Source organism: Mercenaria mercenaria, chromosome 13, assembly GCF_021730395.1.
Source record: "Mercenaria mercenaria strain notata chromosome 13, MADL_Memer_1, whole genome shotgun sequence".
NCBI lineage: Eukaryota > Metazoa > Mollusca > Bivalvia > Venerida > Veneridae > Mercenaria > Mercenaria mercenaria.
This window is the reverse complement of record NC_069373.1, coordinates 66,644,101-66,664,903: the sequence shown is the minus strand read 5'-3', so window position 1 is coordinate 66,664,903 and position 20,803 is coordinate 66,644,101. Positions and strand designations below refer to the sequence as shown.

The window sequence follows — 20,803 nt, the reverse complement described above, 5'->3', positions numbered from 1 at the left end:
ACACTTTGTACTGGTATCATTTCGGCCATCTTTTTTATTTACCTGTCATGATTTCCCTCCATTCAAAATTAATGTGTCTTCCAAGTTCAAGAAATATTGCAAAACACTAATTGCTTTTACAAGATATAAATTATCTAGTGATTTATGGGCCCTACAAGATTTTCTTAAATAGTGTAGACGAGCCTTTAAAATGTTTCATTTCTGTATACCACAGTTTCATATTAATTGTATATCTGACACTGAGAAAATAAGAAAGGCAAAAATGAGCCTATGTCATGTGCACTCACCAAAGAAAAACCCTGACCTTTTGAATATTTTGCAGATTTGTTCACATACTTCAAGCAATTTGTAAATAGAAGACATTTAACTTTTAGCCTTCCGGTGGCAAGTGATTCTGCCTTTGCGGCCAGTGCTGACAAAGATCAGCCTGCATGATCATGGTCTGCATTGTTCACTATTCAGTCAGTAAAATTTCATTGAACACGCCTTCAATTAACAAATGGTTTTGCCAAAATTGAATGATGGACCAGTCCATTTTAGAAAATTAACAGGCTTAAGGTTAAAAGGAGTTTGTTTGTATTTCAGCTTTGGCAGCCAATAAGTGAAATCAATCTGAGCCATTTGAAAAACTTAAGATAAGTCCTTGTTAGGATGATACATGCTACAGTTTGTGAACATCCACCAAGCAGTTTAAGAAGTTACTCATTGGTTTCTCTGCATCTAGCTCTTGCAACTCCTAAGTGCAGTCAGTCAAGCAATGTTATCAGATAAGTTTAAGAAAATCCATCAAGCGGTTCTTCATAACAAGAGCTGTCTGATGACAGCGTGCTCGACTTTTCTCATTTCTTGACTCTGAATTAGAGCTTTGCCAGTAAAACTTTATAAAACTTTAACCCAAAAATTCTAAGTTAAAAAGGGGCATAACTCTATCAAAATTCAAATCAGAGTTATGGGGATTGTTTCTCTTGGTGAAGACTTTGCTAGTAAATAACCATTTTAAGTTTAAGTCAATAGCTTTGATTGTTCAAAAACTTTAACCAACAGCGACGGCGACGCTGGGGCGAGTGCAATAGCTCTACTTTTTCTTCGAAAAGTAAAGTTAAAAGGAAGCAGTTTTGTATGGTGCCTGATTTTGGACATTACGTTATGTGGCACTGGTGTGACTTGACCTAGTTTTTGATCTCAGGTAACCAAATATTTAGCTTCATTAAATTTCATTCAAATATTCTGACAAAAACCTATCATGAACAAGAAGAAAATGTTAAGATTTTTCAATGATTTGGCCTAGTAACATAGCTTTTGACCTCATTTACAACAAGTATAGAGACAAACAATCTGACAAACTTCAATGAAGATCAGGTAGAAAATGTAGCCTCTAGGGTGATAATAAGTTGACCTAGTTTTGGTCTTAAAGCATTGTATTTCATAGAGACAAACATTCAAGCAAAAGTTTTATGACATGAAATAAAGAATGAGGCTTCTATAGTGTTAACAAGGTTTTCCTAGTGACCTAGTTTTTGACCTCAGGTAACACAATTTTGATTTGCTCCTACCTTGACAGACATATCCTTAATTCTGGCATCAAACTCCTCCATCCTCCAGCTTCACCAGCTGTTGTGCTGTAAGAGCTGCCATACCTTTTCTCTTTTCTCTGCAAACATACAATAATACAGTACGGTTTTAGAGCCCCCATACCTTTTCTCTTTCCCTGCAAACATACAATAATACAGTACAATTTAAGAGCTGCCATACCATTTCTCTCTTCTCTGCAAACATACAATAATAAAGTACAGTTTTAGAGCCCCCAAACCTTTTCTCTTTTCTCTGCAAACATACAATAATACAGTACAGTTTTAGAGCCGCTATACCATTTCTCTTTTCTCTGCAAACATACAATAATAAAGTACAGTTTTAGAGCCCCCAAACCTTTTCTCTTTTCTCTGCAAACATACAATAATACAGTACAGTTTTAGAGCTCCCATACCTTTTCTCTGCAAACATACAATAATACAGTACAGTTTTAGAGCCGCCATACCTTTTCTCTTTTCTCTGCAAACATACAATAATATAGTACAGTTTTAGAGCCGCCATACCATTTCTCTTTTCTCTGCAAACATACAATAATACAGTACAGTTTTAGAGCCGCCATACCTTTTCTCTTTTCTCTGCAAACATACAATAATTCAGTAAATTTTAGAGCCACCATACCATTTCTCTTTTCCCTGTAAACTTACAATAATACAGTACAGTTTGAGAGCCACCATACCTTTTCTCTTTCCCTGCAAACATACAATAGTACAGAACAGTTTTAGAGCCGTCATACCTTTTCTCTTTCCCTGCAAACATACAATAATACAGTACAGTTTTAGAGCCACAATACCTTTTCTCTTTCCCTGCAAACATACAATAATACAGAACAGTTTTAGAGCCGTCATACCATTTCTCTTTTCCCTGCAAACTTACAATAATACAGTACAGTTTTAGAGCCACCATACCTTTTCTCTTTCCCTGCAAACATACAATAATACAGAACAGTTTTAGAGCCGTCATACCTTTTCTCTTTCCCTGCAAACTTACAATAATACAATACAATGTTAGAGCTGCCATACCTATTCTCTTTCCCTGCAAACTTACAATAATACAAAACAATTTTAGAGCTGCCATACCTATTCTCTTTCCCTACAAACTTATAATAATACAATACAATTTTAGAGCTGCCATACCTATTCTCTTTCCCTGCAAACTTACAATAATACAATACAATTTTAGAGCTGCCATACCTATTCTCTTTCCCTGCAAACTTACAATAATACAATACAATTTTAGAGCTGCCATACCTATTCTCTTTCCCTGCAAACTTACAATAACACAATACACTTTTAGAGCCGCCATACCTATTCTCTTTCCCTGCAAACTTACAATAATACAGTACTGTTTTAGAGCCGCCATACCTATTCTCTTTCCCTGCATACATACAATAATACAATACAATTTTAGAGCCGCCATACCTATTCTCTTTCCCTGCAAACTCACAATAATACAGAACAGTTTTAGAGCCGCCATACCTGATCTCTTTCCCTGCATACATACAATAATACAATACAATTTTAGAGCCACCATACCTATTCTTTTTCCCAGCAAACTTACAATAATACAGAACAGTTTTAGAGCCGCCATACCTGTTCTCTTTCCCTGCATACATACAATAATACAATACAAATTTAGAGCCGCCATACCTATTCTTTTTCCCAGCAAACTTACAATAATACAGTACAGTTTTAGAGCCGCCATACCTATTCTTTTTCCCAGCAAACTTACAATAATACAGTACAGTTTTAGAGCCGCCATACCTATTCTCTTTCCCTGCAAACTTACAATAATACAGTACAGTTTTACAGCTATACCTATTCTCTTTCCCTGCAAACATTCAGTTACAATACATAAGCATTCCCCATATATGTTTGGTCAATAATGATGCTACATCTGATGAAAAAGCGCCCAAAGACTGCCCAAAAATAAATCCAGCACCCATTTATTATTCAATTAATACATACTAAATACCGGTAGGTGCTGGATTTATTTTTGGCCCTGACTCTGATTTCAAATTTGGTAGATATAAATGCTCAAAAAAAGGTGTTTAGCCAAATATTGCAAACTCATAAAATCAACTGATGTGCCAAATTCCTATGAGCATAAATCATGGAAGCACTGCTTACAACAAATGTTTACTACCTCGAATTAAACAAGGTAGTGAGCAAAAAAAAAAAACAAGAGCACCGCCTTGCGGGTGCTGATGCTCATCTGATTTTTTTTGTATAATAGAAATATTGTCCTACCCATGATTTTCTAAGTCTAAAAAGGGCCATCACTCTTGCAAAAAGCACGATAGAGTTATGTTTCTTGATGTACAGTGTCCACTTATGATGGTGAAAAACTGTTGCAAGTTTTAAAGCAATAGCTTTGATAGTTTAATGAAAAGTTGACTTAAACATAATATTCAACCAAGAAAATGATTTTTCTAAGTCCAAAAAGGGCAATAATTATTTGCAAAAAGCAGGATGGAGTTATGTTGCTTGCTGTACAGGGTCAGCTTATGATGGTGAACAAGTTGTTGCAAGTTTTAAAGGAATAGCTTTGATAGTTTAGGATAAAAGCTGACCTAAACATAAAACTTAACCAAGAAAACTGATTTTCTAAGTCCAAAAGGGGCAATAATTCTTGCAAAAAGCAAGATGGAGTTATGTTTCTTAATGTACAGGGTCTGCTTATGATGGTGAACAAGTATTCCAAGTTTCAAAGCAATAGCTTTGATAGTTTAGGAGAAAAGTTGACCTAAACATAAACTTAACCAAGAAATCTGATATTTTCTAAGTACAAAGGGGCCATCAATCTTGCAAAAGCAAGATGGAGTTATGTTTCTTGCTATACAGGGTCAGCTTATGATGGTGAACAAGTATTCCAATTTTTCAAAGAAATAGCTTTGATAGTTTTAGGAGAAAAGCGTGACCTAAACATAAAACTTAACCAGGCAACGCCGACGCAGACGCCGCGCCGACGCCCGCTCAAGTGATGACAATAACTCATCATTTTTTTTCAAAAAATCAGATGAGCTAAAAAAAAACAATTACATACCTGAGTCCACTAATCAATGCTTCAAGATGTCAGTGGTCCCATTACCTCCCCACCAGATATGCATTTATCTTTCTATTGTGTGTAACAGCTGTCATTTGCTGAAATACCAAACAGTTTATAGATTCAGACACGAAATATTTGACATAAATGCAAAATAAAATCTTGACTGGAGATTAAACAAAAAACAATTTCTTTGAATGCATGTGCAATCTGTTTTCATTGAATAGACTAGACAGAAGTAAAAGGATATCATGTCAAATAACGTGAAAACCAAAATATTTGTAGGTGGCTAACTTCTGTGGATGTTGTGATTAATTGTGTAAATTAACTAAATCGAGACACGCCATGAGAAAACCAACATAGTGCTTTTGCACATCCGCGCAGTCTGGTCAGGATCCATGCTGTTCGCTTTCAAACCCTATTGCAATTAGAGAAACCGTTAGCAAACAGCATGGATCCTGACCAGACTGCACAGATGCGCAGGCTGGTCTGGATCCATGCTGGTCACAAAGCCACTATGTTGGTTTTCTCATGGCATGGCTCAATTATTAATTTTTAATGAATAAAACGTGATTGCCATTAAATATGAAATCCACAAGTTCCATAACTATGAAATGTCAAGCCCGTGAAATGGACTTATTGAACAGAATACAGCTCCTAGATTTGCTGGAAATTACAAGAATGTAACATAATTCTGTTATAATCTTCATTTTCATATGAACTATGTAAGACAGATGGATACACTTAAATAGATCTGCAGTAGAGCATTGGTTGCCTAATGAAATAAGGGAGGTTGTGAGACAGAATTCCAACTGGAGTAGCACTTGGCTACAACTCAATCTTCAACTTGCCTAAATTTTTGCGCTTTGTTAAGACATGAACTGTTCCACAGGAAAACCAACTATGTGAACTGTTTGTAAAGAATCGACACATACTAGCTTGTGTAAGTTTATCTGAGCCAACACATTCCGCCTCGGATAAAAGAGTTACAGAGCTATGCCTATACAATTTTGCGTTTTTTTTTTTCCTCCAAAATTGCTATCTCGTGGGGATATGTATTTGTGAATTCTAAATTTTCAACAAAAAAAGGAATGAGAATTTTACTTGTTTCACTTGGGCTTTACCCTTACCCTGCTAAATTTCTATAATGAACTTGTCCATCTTTCAATTTGGACAGTACCATTAACTATTAAAAGGGGTGCATACCAAAAAGATACTGACTGAATGGCGAACAGTGCAGGTCATGATCAGACTGCACAGATGTGCAGGCAGATCATGATCTGCACTGGTCGCAGAAGAATCAATTGTGTCCAGCATGATGAGGGTTAAATTGCGTGCATTGAGTAAACCACGAAATCCATAATAATAAATCCCCAACGAATATTCATGATTTCACAGTATGTGATATAAATGGTAGCGGTAATAAAATGTCCATCTAGTTGCATTACCTATATGATAAAGTAAAGCAATAATTCCCGTGTGCCTACTCAAATATGCAATAGAAATAGTTTTTTTTACCACTGACTTTATACAACAGACAATAGCTATGTAAGGTGCCGGCAACTCAACAAAAACATTTTAAAGTTGTGTTTCAACACTCTAGTATTTTATTGCACTTGTGTGGTTCATCTCATTTCAATATGGAAAGAAATTTTACACTTTAATAACCTTTAAAATTGGTGTTATCTAAACCTAATATGGTGTTATCAAATCGTTAAATGGTATCATAATTCGGTGACTCACCTGCTATATGAGATACCCATATTAAGAAAGGGAAATTACGACCTGAATTTGATCTAATCAACAATGATAACAGAACTGACCTTTGACCTCAAAGATGCAATTCATACTGGCTCTCATGATAACATTTATTTCCTTTTACAACAACTAGCAACAAAAGCAAAACTGATAGTGTTTTTGTCAAAGCTTTTCGGAACTTCCTCAATTTATCTGTAAAAATTTAATTTCTTTCTTATTCTCTTTTCAAGGCCACATAATAATAATTGTTATTCATGGGACTACTGATAATTTTTGTATATTTTCTACAATTGACCATGACAAAATTTTTTCATTGCATAGTCACATGACTGACCTTTGTGTACCTACATTAAACAAGAGGACCATGATGGTCCTGAATCGCTCACCTATCTCCACATGACCCAGTGTTCAACTGAGTATGACATCGTTATTTCTATTATTTGACATAGTGACCTAGTTTTTGAGCACATGTGACCTAGATATCATCAAGATAAAAAATTCTGACCAATTTTCATGAAGATCCATTGAAAAATATGGCCTCTAGAGAGGTCACAAGGTTTTTCTACTATTTGACCTAATGACCTAGTTTTTGAAGGCACGTGACCCACTTTAAAACTTGACCTAGATATCATCAAGGTGAACATTCTCACCAATTTTCATGAAGATCTCGTGAAAAATATGGCCTCTAGAGAGGTCACAAGGTTTTTCTATTTTCGACCTACAGACCTAGTTTTTGACCGCACATGACCCAGTTACGAACCTGACCTAGATATCATGAAGATGAACATTCTCACCAATTTTCATGAAGATCCATTGAGAAATATGGCCTCTAGAGAGGTCACAAGGTTTTTTCTATTTTTAGACCTACTGACCTAGTTTTTGACCCCACGTGACCCAGTTTCGAATCTGACTTAATATCATCAAGATGAACATTCTGACCAATATTCATGAAGATCTCATGAAAAATATGGCCTCTAGAGAGGTCACAAGGTTTTTCTATTTTAGATCTACTGACCTAGTTTTTAACCCACGTGACCCAGTTTCGAACTTGACCTAGATATTTTCAAGGTAACATTCTGACCAATTTTCATGAAGATCCATTGAAAAATATCGCCTCTAGAGAGGTCACAAGGTTTTCCTATTTTTAGACCTACTGACCTAGTTTTTGACCGCACATGACCCAGTTTCGAACTTGACCTAGATATCTCAAGGTGAACATTCTGCCCAAATTTTCATGAAGATCCTTGAGAAATATGGCCACTAAGAGGTCACAAGGTTTTTCTATTTTTAGATCTACTGACCTAGTTTTTAAACCCACATGACCCAGTTTCAAACTTGACCTAGATATCATCAAGGTGAACATTCTGACCAACAATCATGAAGATCTCATGAAAAATATGGCCTCTAGAGAGGTCACAAGGTTTTTCTATTTTTAGATCTACAGACCTAGTTTTTAACCCCACGTGACCCAGTTTCGAACTTGACCTAGATATCATCAAGATGAACATTCTGACCAATTTTCATGAAGATGCATTGAGAAATATGGCCTCTAAGGAGGTCACAAGGTTTTTCTATTTTTAGACCTAATGACCTAGTTTTTGACCCTACGTGACCCAGTTTCGAACTTGACCTAGATATCATCAAGATAAACATTCTGACCAATATTCATGAAGATCTCATGAAAAATATGGCCTCTAGAGAGGTCACAAGGTTTTTCTATTTTTAGACCTACTGACCTAGTTTTTGATGGCACGTGACCCAGTTTCGAACTTGACCTAGATATCATAAAGGTGAACATTCTGACCAATTTTCATGAAGATCTTGTGAAATATATGGCCTCTAGAGAGGTCACAAGGTTTTTCTATTTTTAGACCTACTGACCTAGTTTTTGATGGCACGTGACCCAGTTTCGAACTTGACCTAGATATCATCAAGATGAACATTCTGACCAACTTCCATAAAGATCCCCTGAAAAATGTGACCTCTAGAGTGGTCACAAGCAAAAGTTTACGGACGGACGCACGGACGCACGGACGGACGACGGACGACGGACGACGGACACCGCGCGATCACAAAAGCTCACCTTGTCACTTTGTGACAGGTGAGCTAAAAACTAATTCATATGTATCCAAAAGTAATAAAGTATGTTGTAACATCAAAACAAAATATTTGATCGCCCCGACATGATACAAACTAAGCCGTCCAGTTTACAATGACACTGACAATTATATGACACTTAGCTGACAGTTAAAGTGGGCAAGCCTCCCCTACAAACTATTGTCAATTGTGTTACCTGATAAATATCCTCTATTATTATATAAATGGAAAGAAAAAAATGAATCTATGTCTTAAAGGATACTGTTTAAAATGAAATACATGTATACACATGTTTTTGGGCAGATTTTCATCAAAATCAGATTTTTATGAATCTGTTTTGACCTTGTAAAAAATGTTAAAATACAATTTTGTTTAAACAAAGGTTTCATATGACATAAAATTTCATCACTGCTTAGTTCTATAATTAATGATTTGGCAAATTACAAAATAGTTTGCTTACCATAACAACATTTTTATTTAAACTGCAAAGACCTACGAAAATTTAAATACAACTGTTACATAATTAGACCTAAAAAAATATTCTTTCTTTCCGGTAACATGCTCAAAAAAATTAGGGTAGGTAGGTCGGAAATTTTTTTTTTTTTAATTTTTTTTATTAAAATTTGAACTATGTAAAGCGCCTTTGAACGTGAAATTGATCATGAAAAGGGCGCTATATAAATCTGGTATAATAATAATAATAATAATAATTAAGGGAGACTTTTCTAAAATTATTTTTGTGTCAAAAAATGAATACAAATAAGGGGGAAATGCCTTAAGAGCATCAGTAAGTTGATTTCTAACATCACTGGCCATGTTTAAAGCATAAAAGTGCAGTTTTGCAACTTTTATCAAAAAGTTGAAAAAATTATTCTCCATTAGGCCATAAAAACATTTAGGGTCGGGCCAAAAATTTAGGGTAGGTCGGAATACCGGAAACAAACAATTTTTTACGCCTTATCAATCTATAATGAAAAATGCCAAGGTCACTTAGTAACATTAGTACCATTCTGTTATGAAATGTTACCCCCAGTCTACTTGAGTTATCAAAAATATCACCCTCTCAGGTAGTCTTTTATGACTTCATATTGCACCGGGTCATCAACATTTATTGTCATAATAAACCATAATGTCATGGACAAATTGAATGATATCACAAACCATTTTTGGTTTCATATTCAAAGTGAGAAATTTGAGCATATATTCAAAACTTCTGTTAAAAGATGATATACAAAGAAATAATGATTTAATGGAAAAAAATCTTCTAAAATGAGGTTTTTAATTTCACTGTTACAATAGTGAATGCTGAACAAAAAGAAAAACACTGGCTGCATGTCTGAACAAGTCTTAACTATCAAATTATGAAACTATTATATTAATTGTAAATAAACATAGTCATGTGTCCAAAGAACAATTATTTTGTTGGATTTTCAATGTCACACCAACACAATTATAGGTCATATGACGACTTTCCAGCTTTGGATGGTGGAGGAAGAACCCTGGGGTGCCCCTATGGGCATAATTTTATTATGGGTGGTACCTGGGTAGAACCACTGACTTTCTGTAAACCAGCTGAATGGACCAGTTGAATGGCTTCCTCACATGAAGAATTCTAAGCCCCAAGTGAGACTAAAACCCACATCGGTGAGAGGCAAGTGATTTAAAGTTAGCAGTCAAATCAAAATGCCAGCCAGTCTCAAAATGGTTTGTTACTAATACACAGACATGTCAGAGATACAAAAATGAAGGTACTGTCTAAAAAATTCCAAATTGCTGTCACAGATAACAAAATGCAGGCCTTGCCGTATTCTGTCTTACCAAATGTAAACACTGTCATAAAGAAATCTTTTCAAGGAAACGTTAAAATAGGCTACTGGATATTTTCTTTGAGACAATTTAATGTTTGCTTACATATCTCTATTGGTAAAACTGAATTCTTACAACCCATGGCCGAGTGGTTACAATCAATGATTTTTAATCACTTGTCCTTCATTGATGCAGTTTCAAAACATCGTTTGGGTGTAGAATTCTTCATGTGAGAAAACCATGCAGCCAGGTTTCCGCCCATGCCTGCATCTTCCTCCACCATCAAAAGCTTGAAAAGTTTCCATAGAACCCGAAGTGTATCAGTGTGACTCTAAACTTCCCCCATGCCATCTTACCTCCAACTAAACCCTGCCCCTTTCTCAATTAAAGTACAACACCGATGATTTTCTGTCCTTATTTATGATTTATATATCATTGGTGGTCATCAGCAGATAAAATTCAAGACTTACAATTGATCTATCTGACCATACAATGTACTTCACACATAGAACATTAAGAATGTACATGTGTGGCTACAAACAGTAAAACTAAACAAATATTTACATGTATCCTTAATAGAGGCAGATAAAATTTGTTGCGGGATTTCACTGATACCAATAAATTTGCAATTTATATTCATTCACACCCTTTAACCATCAGATAAACAGTTTCTTGTCATCACACATACTTGTGGCGAATTATGAAGAAAAAATGTAACTTTTCTCTATGTAGGAATGTAAATGAATGAAATGACTTAGATTTTGCAGTGAAACAATGCCATATATGTCATATATAGCAAAAACGTTAAACTGGACACATAAACTGAAAAAACATTGCCATTAATAATTAAGGCTAATTACATTACATCAGCACAGCCTTACAAGTACAACAAATATTTTTGACTTCATAACTACCTAGTAGGCTAAATACAATTTACTTCATAATTATTTATCAAAATCACTGATGGTCATATAGCCTTATTATATAACAAAATTAAGGGTAAGTTTTCTGTACGTTTGTGAGAAACACGATAAAAGCTATTCATTTATCCTTATTAAAGGCTGCTGGATGCAAGTGGCAATTTGCCTTTGCGACCAGTGCAGACAAAGATCAGCCAGCACATCCCTGCGTGCAGACCAAGTTCAGCCTGCACGTCCGTGCGTGCAGACCAAGATCAGCCTGCACGTCCATGCGTGCAGACCAAGATCAGCCTGCACGTCCGTGCGTGCAGACCAAGATCAGCCTGCATGTCCGTGCGTGCAGACCAAGATCAGCCTGCACGTCCGTGCGTGCAGACCAAGATCAGCCTGCATGTCCGTGCAGACTGATCATGACCAGTGCAGACCAAGATCAGCCTGCACATCTGTGCAGGTTGATCATGGTCTGCACTGTTCACTATTCAGTCTGTCAATTTTCAGTGAACACCCCTTCAAATAATAAATGGTACTGCCCAAATTCAATGAAAGACCATCCATTTTAGAAATTTTGCAGGGTAAGGTTATATATTGATAACTAGTGTTCCATACCAGTACAAGTACAAGTACTGGTTACTGTCAACTTCCAAGTTTCAAGTTTTATTCAACAAATTCTCAGTTTGTATACATACAAAAACATGAGACAAATACAAGTATTCCCCTTCCCCTTATTTATCAGAGTTAGAAGACAAACAACTTCAGACTCAGCCAAAACTTGCAACTTCTCAATTAATGTCTTATGGTTTAGCAGTATATCACAAAACAACAGATTTTTTTAGTAAATGAACAGCATCTTGACCAACAACTTATTTGTCCAATATATATTTTACTGTTTTGTCCCACAGAGTTGGATACTTATATATTCTAAAGGAGTTGTCCCCTTTAAATAAGAATGCCATTTGGTAAGAAATAAATGTAAACAATTGTCAAAAACGATGTTTTACCTACTTATGTAAAGTTTAAACACTTGTGCGATGTTGCAAATGCATCAAAACGAAGACATGTAACAGCTTTTTAAAAATGGTTAGTTTTTAAAGGCGCTGAACTGTCCAGAAGTGTGGCCCCTTCATGCAGTCCCTTTCCGGAATTCAATACATATATGAGTAAATTGAGAATGGTTTTGCAGAATAATATAAATATTTTATATGCTGTAAAATTTTCATGTAAAACAATACTTTCTCTGATGACTTTCAAACTTTTCTTCTCCAAAACATGGACCTATATCTTAATACCTACTGAACTAATGGACCCAACTATAAAGACTCTGGTATATATGAACCTCTATCACAGACCATTTTTCGTGAGCAATAAATCCATCTTATAATACTATGCAAATAATGACCTACTAACATAATATTCTAGATTTTCCATATTAATTTATGTCATAATTATTTTTGAAAAATATACAAAATGTAAAGCATTCATCATGTCATGCTTATTGTGAAATACTGCGTTAAAAAATGATGATACATCAAAAACATTTGTGCAAAGCTTCATAAATTTTTGTTTGTTTTTGTTTTGTTTTGGGTTTAACGCCGTTTTTCAACAGTATTTCAGTCATGTAACGGCGGGCAGTTAACCTAACCAGTGTTCCTGGATTCTGTACCAGTACAAACCTGTTCTCCGCAAGTAACTGCCAACTTCCCCACATGAATCAGAGGTGGAGGACTAATGATTTCAGACACAATGTCGTTTATCAAATAGTCACGGAGAACACACGCCCCGCCCGAGGATCGAACTCACGACCCTGCGATCCGTAGACCAACGCTCTACCTACTGAGCTAAGCGGGCGGGCTGCAAAGCTTTATAAATATGTAAATATATTCATTATTGTGGAACTGATAACAAGAGCTGTCGGAGGACAGCAACGCTCGACTATTCAACAGCCTTGTCAATTGAATGAATACAAAGTTGAAAAGGGGCATAAACTTTGTAAAATGCAAAGTAGAGGTATTGAACCTCTGTACTGCATGTCCATATCATGACAGTGAACAAGTGTGTGAAGTTTCAATCCTTTCCAATTTGTGGATACTGAGATACCAGCTTACATACAAAAAATTAACAAAAACTGCTAAGTCAAAGGGGCATAATTTTGTAAAATGCCAAGTAGAGTTATGCGACCTTCACAGTGCAGTTAGATCATGACAGTGAACAAGTGTGTGAAGTTTCAATCCATTCCAATTAGTGGATATTGAGATATCAGATTACATACAAAAATTAACCAAAACTGCTAAGTCGAAAAAGGGGCATAATTTTGAAAAAAAGAGAGTAGAGTTATGGGACTTGCTTAGTGGGATGTCAGATCATGATAGTGAACAAGGATGTGAAGTTTCAATCCATTCCCATTAGTAGTACTGAGATACCAGCTTACATACAAAACCTTAACCAAAAATTTCTAAGTCGAAAAAGGGGCATAATTTTGTAAAAAAGCAAAATAGAGTTATGGAACCTGTGCAATGTAGATCAGTTCATCACAGTGAATAAGTGTGTGAAGTTTCAATCCATTCCCACAAGTGGTTACTGAGTTACCAGCTTACATACAAAACCTTAACCAAAAATTTCTAAGTCGAAAAAGGGGCATAATTTTGTAAAAAAGCAAAATAGAGTTATGGAACCTGTGCAATGTAAGTCAGTTTGTCACAGTGAATAAGTGTGTGAAGTTTCAATCCATTCCCACAAGTGGTTACTGAGATACCAGCTTACATACAAACCTTAACCAAAATCGGGACACGGACGCGGACGCAGACGCCGACGCCGACGCCGACGCCGACGCATGGGCGAGTGCAATAGCTCACTATTCTATGAATAGTCGAGCTAAAAAGGCTGTGACTTGCTGTATATAAGCTATATACATTTGTACTAATACAAAACAAATAATACATCGTAAGTTTACTTTACGGCTACAGTGTCACAATTAAACACATATTAAAACCGTGATTTAAAAGAAAACAGCTGTGCAAGATTTCACAGATTTAATAAGCAATCTCATGTAAGTTTCTACTAAATTTCATACCTTTACGAGGATTTAATCCAAATAAGGATAATACGTTAATTATGTGTAAACGTGAATGGCCGGCTATTCTCATTTACGACAATGTTTGTTTACAATATATCATATCATGTTGGAAAATCCTGAAAGAAATGTAAAGGGTGTATTCAGGTCATTTACTGAAGTATGACATAAAAATTTGCAAACTTAAATCGTTTCAACTTTAAAAGTTCAAAGTGAGTAAATCAAGATAGTATCTGAGACGCATATGTAATACTGTTTGAATATTTCTCTATTTTTGTATACATGTAACTATAGACTATAGTTTAAAGTTGCTTACACAAATACTAAGAGAATTTTTTTATATTTATACTTCACAGAAGGACGTAATATATATATATATATATATATATATATATATATATATATATATATATATATATATATATATATATATATATATATATATATATATATATATATATCTAAAAATACACATTTAATTGAAACGTCACATACACAGAATCTTGACCAAAAATGTTGCAACACTTTTTGAGCTTTTTTTTAATATTCTTAAATGAATACTTTGCAGATATATACCTAAGTTATGTAATTCAAAAACATTATACACTAGTACATAATGGAAATAGCAAACACTGCTTTAATAACAGAAAACCTTCAAACTTTTTTCAGATAATTCCATGTTAAACTGAAATCTGTTAAAATAAAGTCAATGGCTTTTTGTTCCAGTTGGAAGTATTTAGCAAATATCAGCTCAGTACAACAAAAGGAAATAGTTATATATATATATATACATATTTACTTATGTTCTTTATTTAGAACTCTTCAAACAAGACAGACTGTTTCAATACCACTAGTACAATGTAAATCATACCCTGTAAATGACCACTGACACAGGATCAGATCAGCGGTACTAATTTAACATAATACATTATGTTGCAAGGGGATCAAAAGAGAACCAGGAATTCTGGATATATTTATCCAACACTTAGAACCCAATAAGCTCTAGCTACTGTCTGTCAGTACAGCATACGGTTAAAACATTAATTTAATGAAGTTGTAGTGTAGGGTAGGGGACAAGTCTGGCTACCTTCTAGATAATCTTTTTTTTTTTTTTAAATAATTCTGTTATATATTCTGATTTCAATGATTATCTAGTGTTTTGAAAAGAAAAGGGACATAACTACACAAATCTGAATACTCTCAGGAGCTATCTCCTGTGAACAAAACAGACTAACATATCTGCTGCTCAGTCATTTTTTAAAATTTTATTTGTGCTTTGCAGCGCATCAACACAGTACAGGTGACAAGTGGCACAAAAATAGGACTTAAGAATTTGATTTCTCATCTCATTTATATCAAAATAAAAAATTTAATTTTTATACCTGCTGGAATCACAGAGATATGGCAAAACTAAGTGTTAAAATTCAGACCCTAACTATCATCTCTTACCATCGTGCATAGTTGTCACAGTTGTCCCGATTATTTTCAAACTCAAGTTGTCCTAGAACTACATGGGACAACGGTCACAACCACTCTCAGTAATTCTGTCTGGAGGTTTCAAGTTCAAATACCAGAAAATGGATATGCATGATTTAGTTTTCACCAATCAATGAACAAAGAGAAAATACTCAAAAGAAAATTTTAACTGGTATGCCTTGAGTCAGATTACTAATCAAAACTGTTATGTCAGCATTAGTGAGAAGTTAGTACAATCCTATATAATAAATGATAACTTTGCATACTTCAATGATCTTACAATTTGCAATGTAATCTTTATATTATCTAACCCATAAATCCAATTAAGGACTTTATAGCAAGTGGTAGATAATATAAGTAAATTACACTACTCAGCTTTTCTACCCAAGTGTGAAAAAAATATATAAAAATCAGTATTTTCTCCAAAATTTAGGTCACAGAATTAAATCAACTTACTGATGCTCTAGAGGCATAACCCCCCTATTTGTATTCATTTTTTGACACAAAAATAATTTCCAAAAAGTCTCCCTTAATAAAAAAAAAATCCAAAAAAAGTTTTTCCGACCTACCTACCCTAATTTTTTTTAGCATGTTACCGGAAACAAAGAAATTTTTTTTTAGGCCTAACTTAAGTTTTTAATTTCCATACATCTGTTCTTAATGTAAAACTAAATGTAAAACAACAATTTTGAAAAAAAAAAATGAAAATGAATATACTTTATCATCGAAAACCATGATTTATTCCACGGTCTCTGTTTTAAACAGTTATCAGCTGCTAGGCAACAATCTTCAAAATATGAATGAAGCGCAAAGATAAAAGCAGTACAACAAGGAAAAAACAATATCAAAGGATTTGATAAAATATTTCACCTTAAAGTTTTGTTTGTTTTGGGTCTAGCACCATTTTTCAACAGTATTTCAGTTATGCAACAGGGGGCAGTTTACCTAACTTGTGTTCCAGGATTCTGTACCAGTACAAACCTGTTCTCTGCAAGTGACTGCCAACTGCCCACATGAATCAGAGGTGGAGGTTGACACAACGTCTTATCTCAAATCACTAATGAGAACATACGCGTCCTTGGAAATCAAACTCATGACCAGACTATCCGTAGATCTGCGATCTCCATATTAAGCTAAGAAGGCCTGCTTTTCCTTAAAGTGGTAGACCATAATGACAATAGAAAATTATGTATTCTCACATGGTATTTCAGCATCCTTCTACCATAACATAAAACCGCTTTTTCATTACAGATGGAGATAATGACATCACATTCGGAAAATCCTTCATCGGATGTGAAATACCAATTTTCATTACAAGTCAACTACAAGAATCGTAACTCTGTAATTATGCCCTTATGAAAAATATATCACATAATGCAAAACCATCTACAATCTGAATCAGTTACATGTATCAATAGACCTTCAACTTCATCCCATGTAGGAATCACATAGAAGGTAAACTGGTAAAGTTCATATCATACTTATCAAAACGAACATCATAAAAAACCACTACAATGTACCTCTGACACACAAAAGTGAATTTTAACTCCTCAAAATACCCAAAATTCATTCTGATAAAAACAATATGACATGACAAAAATTATCTTTTTTTCACTGACAAGAGCATTTCATAGCTGTCAATGTAACACAAACACCTGTCAGAATTAATATAAACCTGTCAGCAGGTGTCTAACTAGATTTAATTAAAACATGGTAATTGTATTAAAAAATCTATTGATCTTGTTATAAATAAATACTACTCAACATGCATGTATGTTATAGACACTGTATGTTTTCTATTAACCTTTAGTTTGCTGTTGGCAAGTGATTTTGCCTTAAATTAATGCGACCAGTGCAGACCAAGATCAGCCTGCTCATCCATGCAGGCTGATCATGGTCTGCACTGTTCGCTATTCAGTCAGTGAATTTTCAGTAAACACCCCTGTGAATAATAAGTGGTATTGCCCAAATTGAATTATGGACTAGTCCATTTTAGAAATATAGCAGGGTAAGGGATAACATGCATGTATGTTAAAGGCACTGTATCTATTCTATTAAACATTGTTCTAATAGTATTTTCTTGTTGGTAAAACTCACTTCTGATTTACTGCCAGAAAAAAGTTGTTTTTTTTTAAACAAGATAAACATGACTGAATTAGACAATCTGATTCTATAGGATGACCTTGAATAAGTCTTGTAATTTACATTGTTGGTATGAGACAAACAACAAGAGCTGTCACTAATGGTGACAAATGCCCCTGCAGCGCCTTGACCTGCGACCTGGTGACCCCAAAGTCAATAGGGGTCGTGTACTCAATAAGTACTATCAGCATGTGAAGTTTGAAGGTCCTGGGTGCAGTATTTCGCGAGTAAAGTGCCTTCATGCAAGAAGTTAACACTGGCCCCTGTGACCTTGACCTTTGACCTTGTGATCCCAAAGTCAGTAGGGGTTGTGTACTCAAAAAGTACTATCAGCATGCGAAGTTTGAAGGTCCTGGGTGCAGTGGTTCGTGAGTAAAGTGTCTTCATGCAAAAAGTTAACATTGGCCCCTGTGACCTTGACCTTTAACCTGGTGACCCCAAAGTCAGTAGGGGTCGTGTACTCAATAAGTACTATCAGCATGTGAAGTTTGAAGGTCCTGGGTGCAGTGGTTCACAAATAAAGTGCCTTCATGCATAAACTTAATATTGGCCCCTGTGACCTTGACCTTTGACCCCAAAGTCAGTAGGGGTCGTGTACTCAATAAGTACTATCAGCAAGTGAAGTTTGAAGGTCCTGGGTGCAGTGGTTCGCGAGTAAAGTGCTTTCATGCAAAAAGTTAACACTGTGACGAACAAACAAACTAACTAACAAACGAACGGATGGACAGTTGAAAACTAATATGCCTCCCTTCGGGGGCATAAAAAAACAATCAAATACCAAAACAAAACAAAAATGTTACAGTTCACAGTGTATACTCACACATTTCACATTTGTATGTTGTCACCTCACAGCAAAAAGAAGATAACTGCATTGACATAAACCTTTAGCATGCTAAATTTCTAAAATGGACTGGTCCATCTTTCAATTTAGGCAGTACCATTTATTATTTGAAGGTGAAAATTTACTGACTGAACAGCCAACAGTGCAGACCATGATCAAGTCTGCATGGATGAGCAGGTTGATCTTGGTCTGCACTGGTCGCAAAGGCAAAACCACTTACTGCCGGTAAAGATTAAGAAGCATTTTGCTCTGAGATGATTATGTTACTCAACTTAATCTAAACAGTGTGCCCACACTAATCACTAGGTAGAACTTGAGACTACAGACAGTACAGAGTGAGTGGTCATGAGTTTGATCCCCTGGGTGACAGAAATGTCTCCGAGATAATTTTACAAAAGGCAGTATGTCTCAAGTTATTTATCTTTCATGTCTAATTCATGAGAAGGAAAATATCAACTACTTCTATGAAAACACAAGTGCTGCAAGAAGCTGATGCAAAACCCAAGAACACTGGTCAGACAAACTGACCATGTAACTGAAAAACATTATATTTTGAAAAAATAAAGACATTGTACTCACAAATACAAAATCCAATTTGTCTCTGGAAGGATATAAAATGTTCCTATCACATGTTAGAATTGTGCACACCCAGTGGCATTCAGTAGTGAGGGACAAATGATTTGGTATCAGAGATAGTGACTTCAAAGACCCACTCACGAGACATGGATTCACTGGATTCTAAATGCATATGAACATTTTGTAGCTAATGTCTTTGAATTCTGCAAACAATACAAGTCTCTGCAGCAAGGTCTATCATAACTTAACAACCGAAATGGGGCATAAGTTTGTAAAAATATAATAAAAATAGAGTTACGGAACCTACACATTGCATGTCATATCATCATAGTCATGATAGTGAACAAGTAATGGAGTGACAATGCATTCCTATTAGTGGATAATAAGATCCCAGCTTATACAATGTCTACAAAATTTAACCAAATTGGGACCCCAATGAAAGGGCAAGTGAAACAGCTCTATCTATTCTTTTCAAATGGCTGACCTAAAAATAGCTGAAAGATTACCAAGCTAACATTCTTCTCTTTTTTTCTACATGTATTTTATATTCTAACCTACGCTTGGACACATTGATCAGCCTTTTAAAATTCTTTTCTCACCTGAACTAACCAGTCGACATGCACTCCATGTGAGAAGAGCTGACATTATTACATAGATTGATAGCTGAAATCATATATGGTGACAGAGAATCCCAATATAATATTGCAATGTTTATAATATTCTTTGACTGCAAATTTTTATGATCAAAGGATTTAAGCAGAATTTTCAATCAGACAGAACACAAGCTTTTCACTGTAACTCAAAAACACATATCTCTATCTACTCGAACAATAAAAATTAAAATCAGCCTCTTTTTCTTGCACTAAACTATCCGAATATTTCAAGTCCGAAAAATATTAAACTCCAATTACTCCCACTTCTGTCGTCCTGTCGGTAAACCAACTTATTTTGGAATGAAACTCACATCTTTACATTGTTATCCAAATGGGTAATATACATTTATAACCGGCAATCCACTCTATTTAAATGAAAACTAATTTACCTGTTCTACCTTTAATTGGCTTTAATTAATCGACCGACGTCGACGTACAAAACACCTAGTTAAATATATCCTAGTACTCCGCACATTTGCTACAATGTAGAATATGGTTCACTTCGCTATCATGGTGGCATATTTTAACTTGTATACTTTCCAGGAAATGTGTACATTTGTCTTAAAATATTTCAGCAAAAATAATATATTTCAAGAAAATTTATTTAGATCTATTTCCTGAAATTGTTTTAGCGCAAATTTTCGCGTTAGGCCTAATGCTTGAACCTGCCTAGGTAAATTTCAGCTCAGAGATATTTTTATATTTTGTCAAGGATCTTTGGGACGCGACCATAAGAAAGATACAAATAGCATCAGTTAAGATATGGCAGCCAGAACCTGCCACGACTGCTTGGTAGTTAGCACGATAATATTCTAAATTTTTCGCCAAACATGTT

The 20,803-nt window shown here is 35.1% G+C and overlaps 1 protein-coding gene across 3 annotated transcripts in view; it reads right to left on the bottom strand.

The window, feature by feature from the left end:
• LOC123530617 (uncharacterized) overlaps positions 1-20,400 on the bottom strand; it is a 120,341-nt gene extending 99,941 nt beyond the window's left edge. For 2 of the 3 annotated variants that reach the window (XM_053522119.1, XM_053522121.1), the window contains exons 1-3: positions 20,358-20,400; positions 4,633-4,730; positions 1,554-1,651 (exon numbers count right to left, since the gene is read on the bottom strand). In XM_053522119.1, coding sequence (XP_053378094.1) covers positions 1,554-1,595 — 42 coding nt within the window. In that variant the 5' untranslated portion in view covers positions 1,596-1,651; positions 4,633-4,730; positions 20,358-20,400. Of the gene's footprint in view, positions 1-1,553; positions 1,652-4,632; positions 4,731-14,280; positions 14,486-20,357 lie in introns of those variants that run through there. The other variant, XM_053522120.1, reaches the window with a different exon arrangement.
• Between the last annotated feature and the right edge of the window lie 403 nt (positions 20,401-20,803).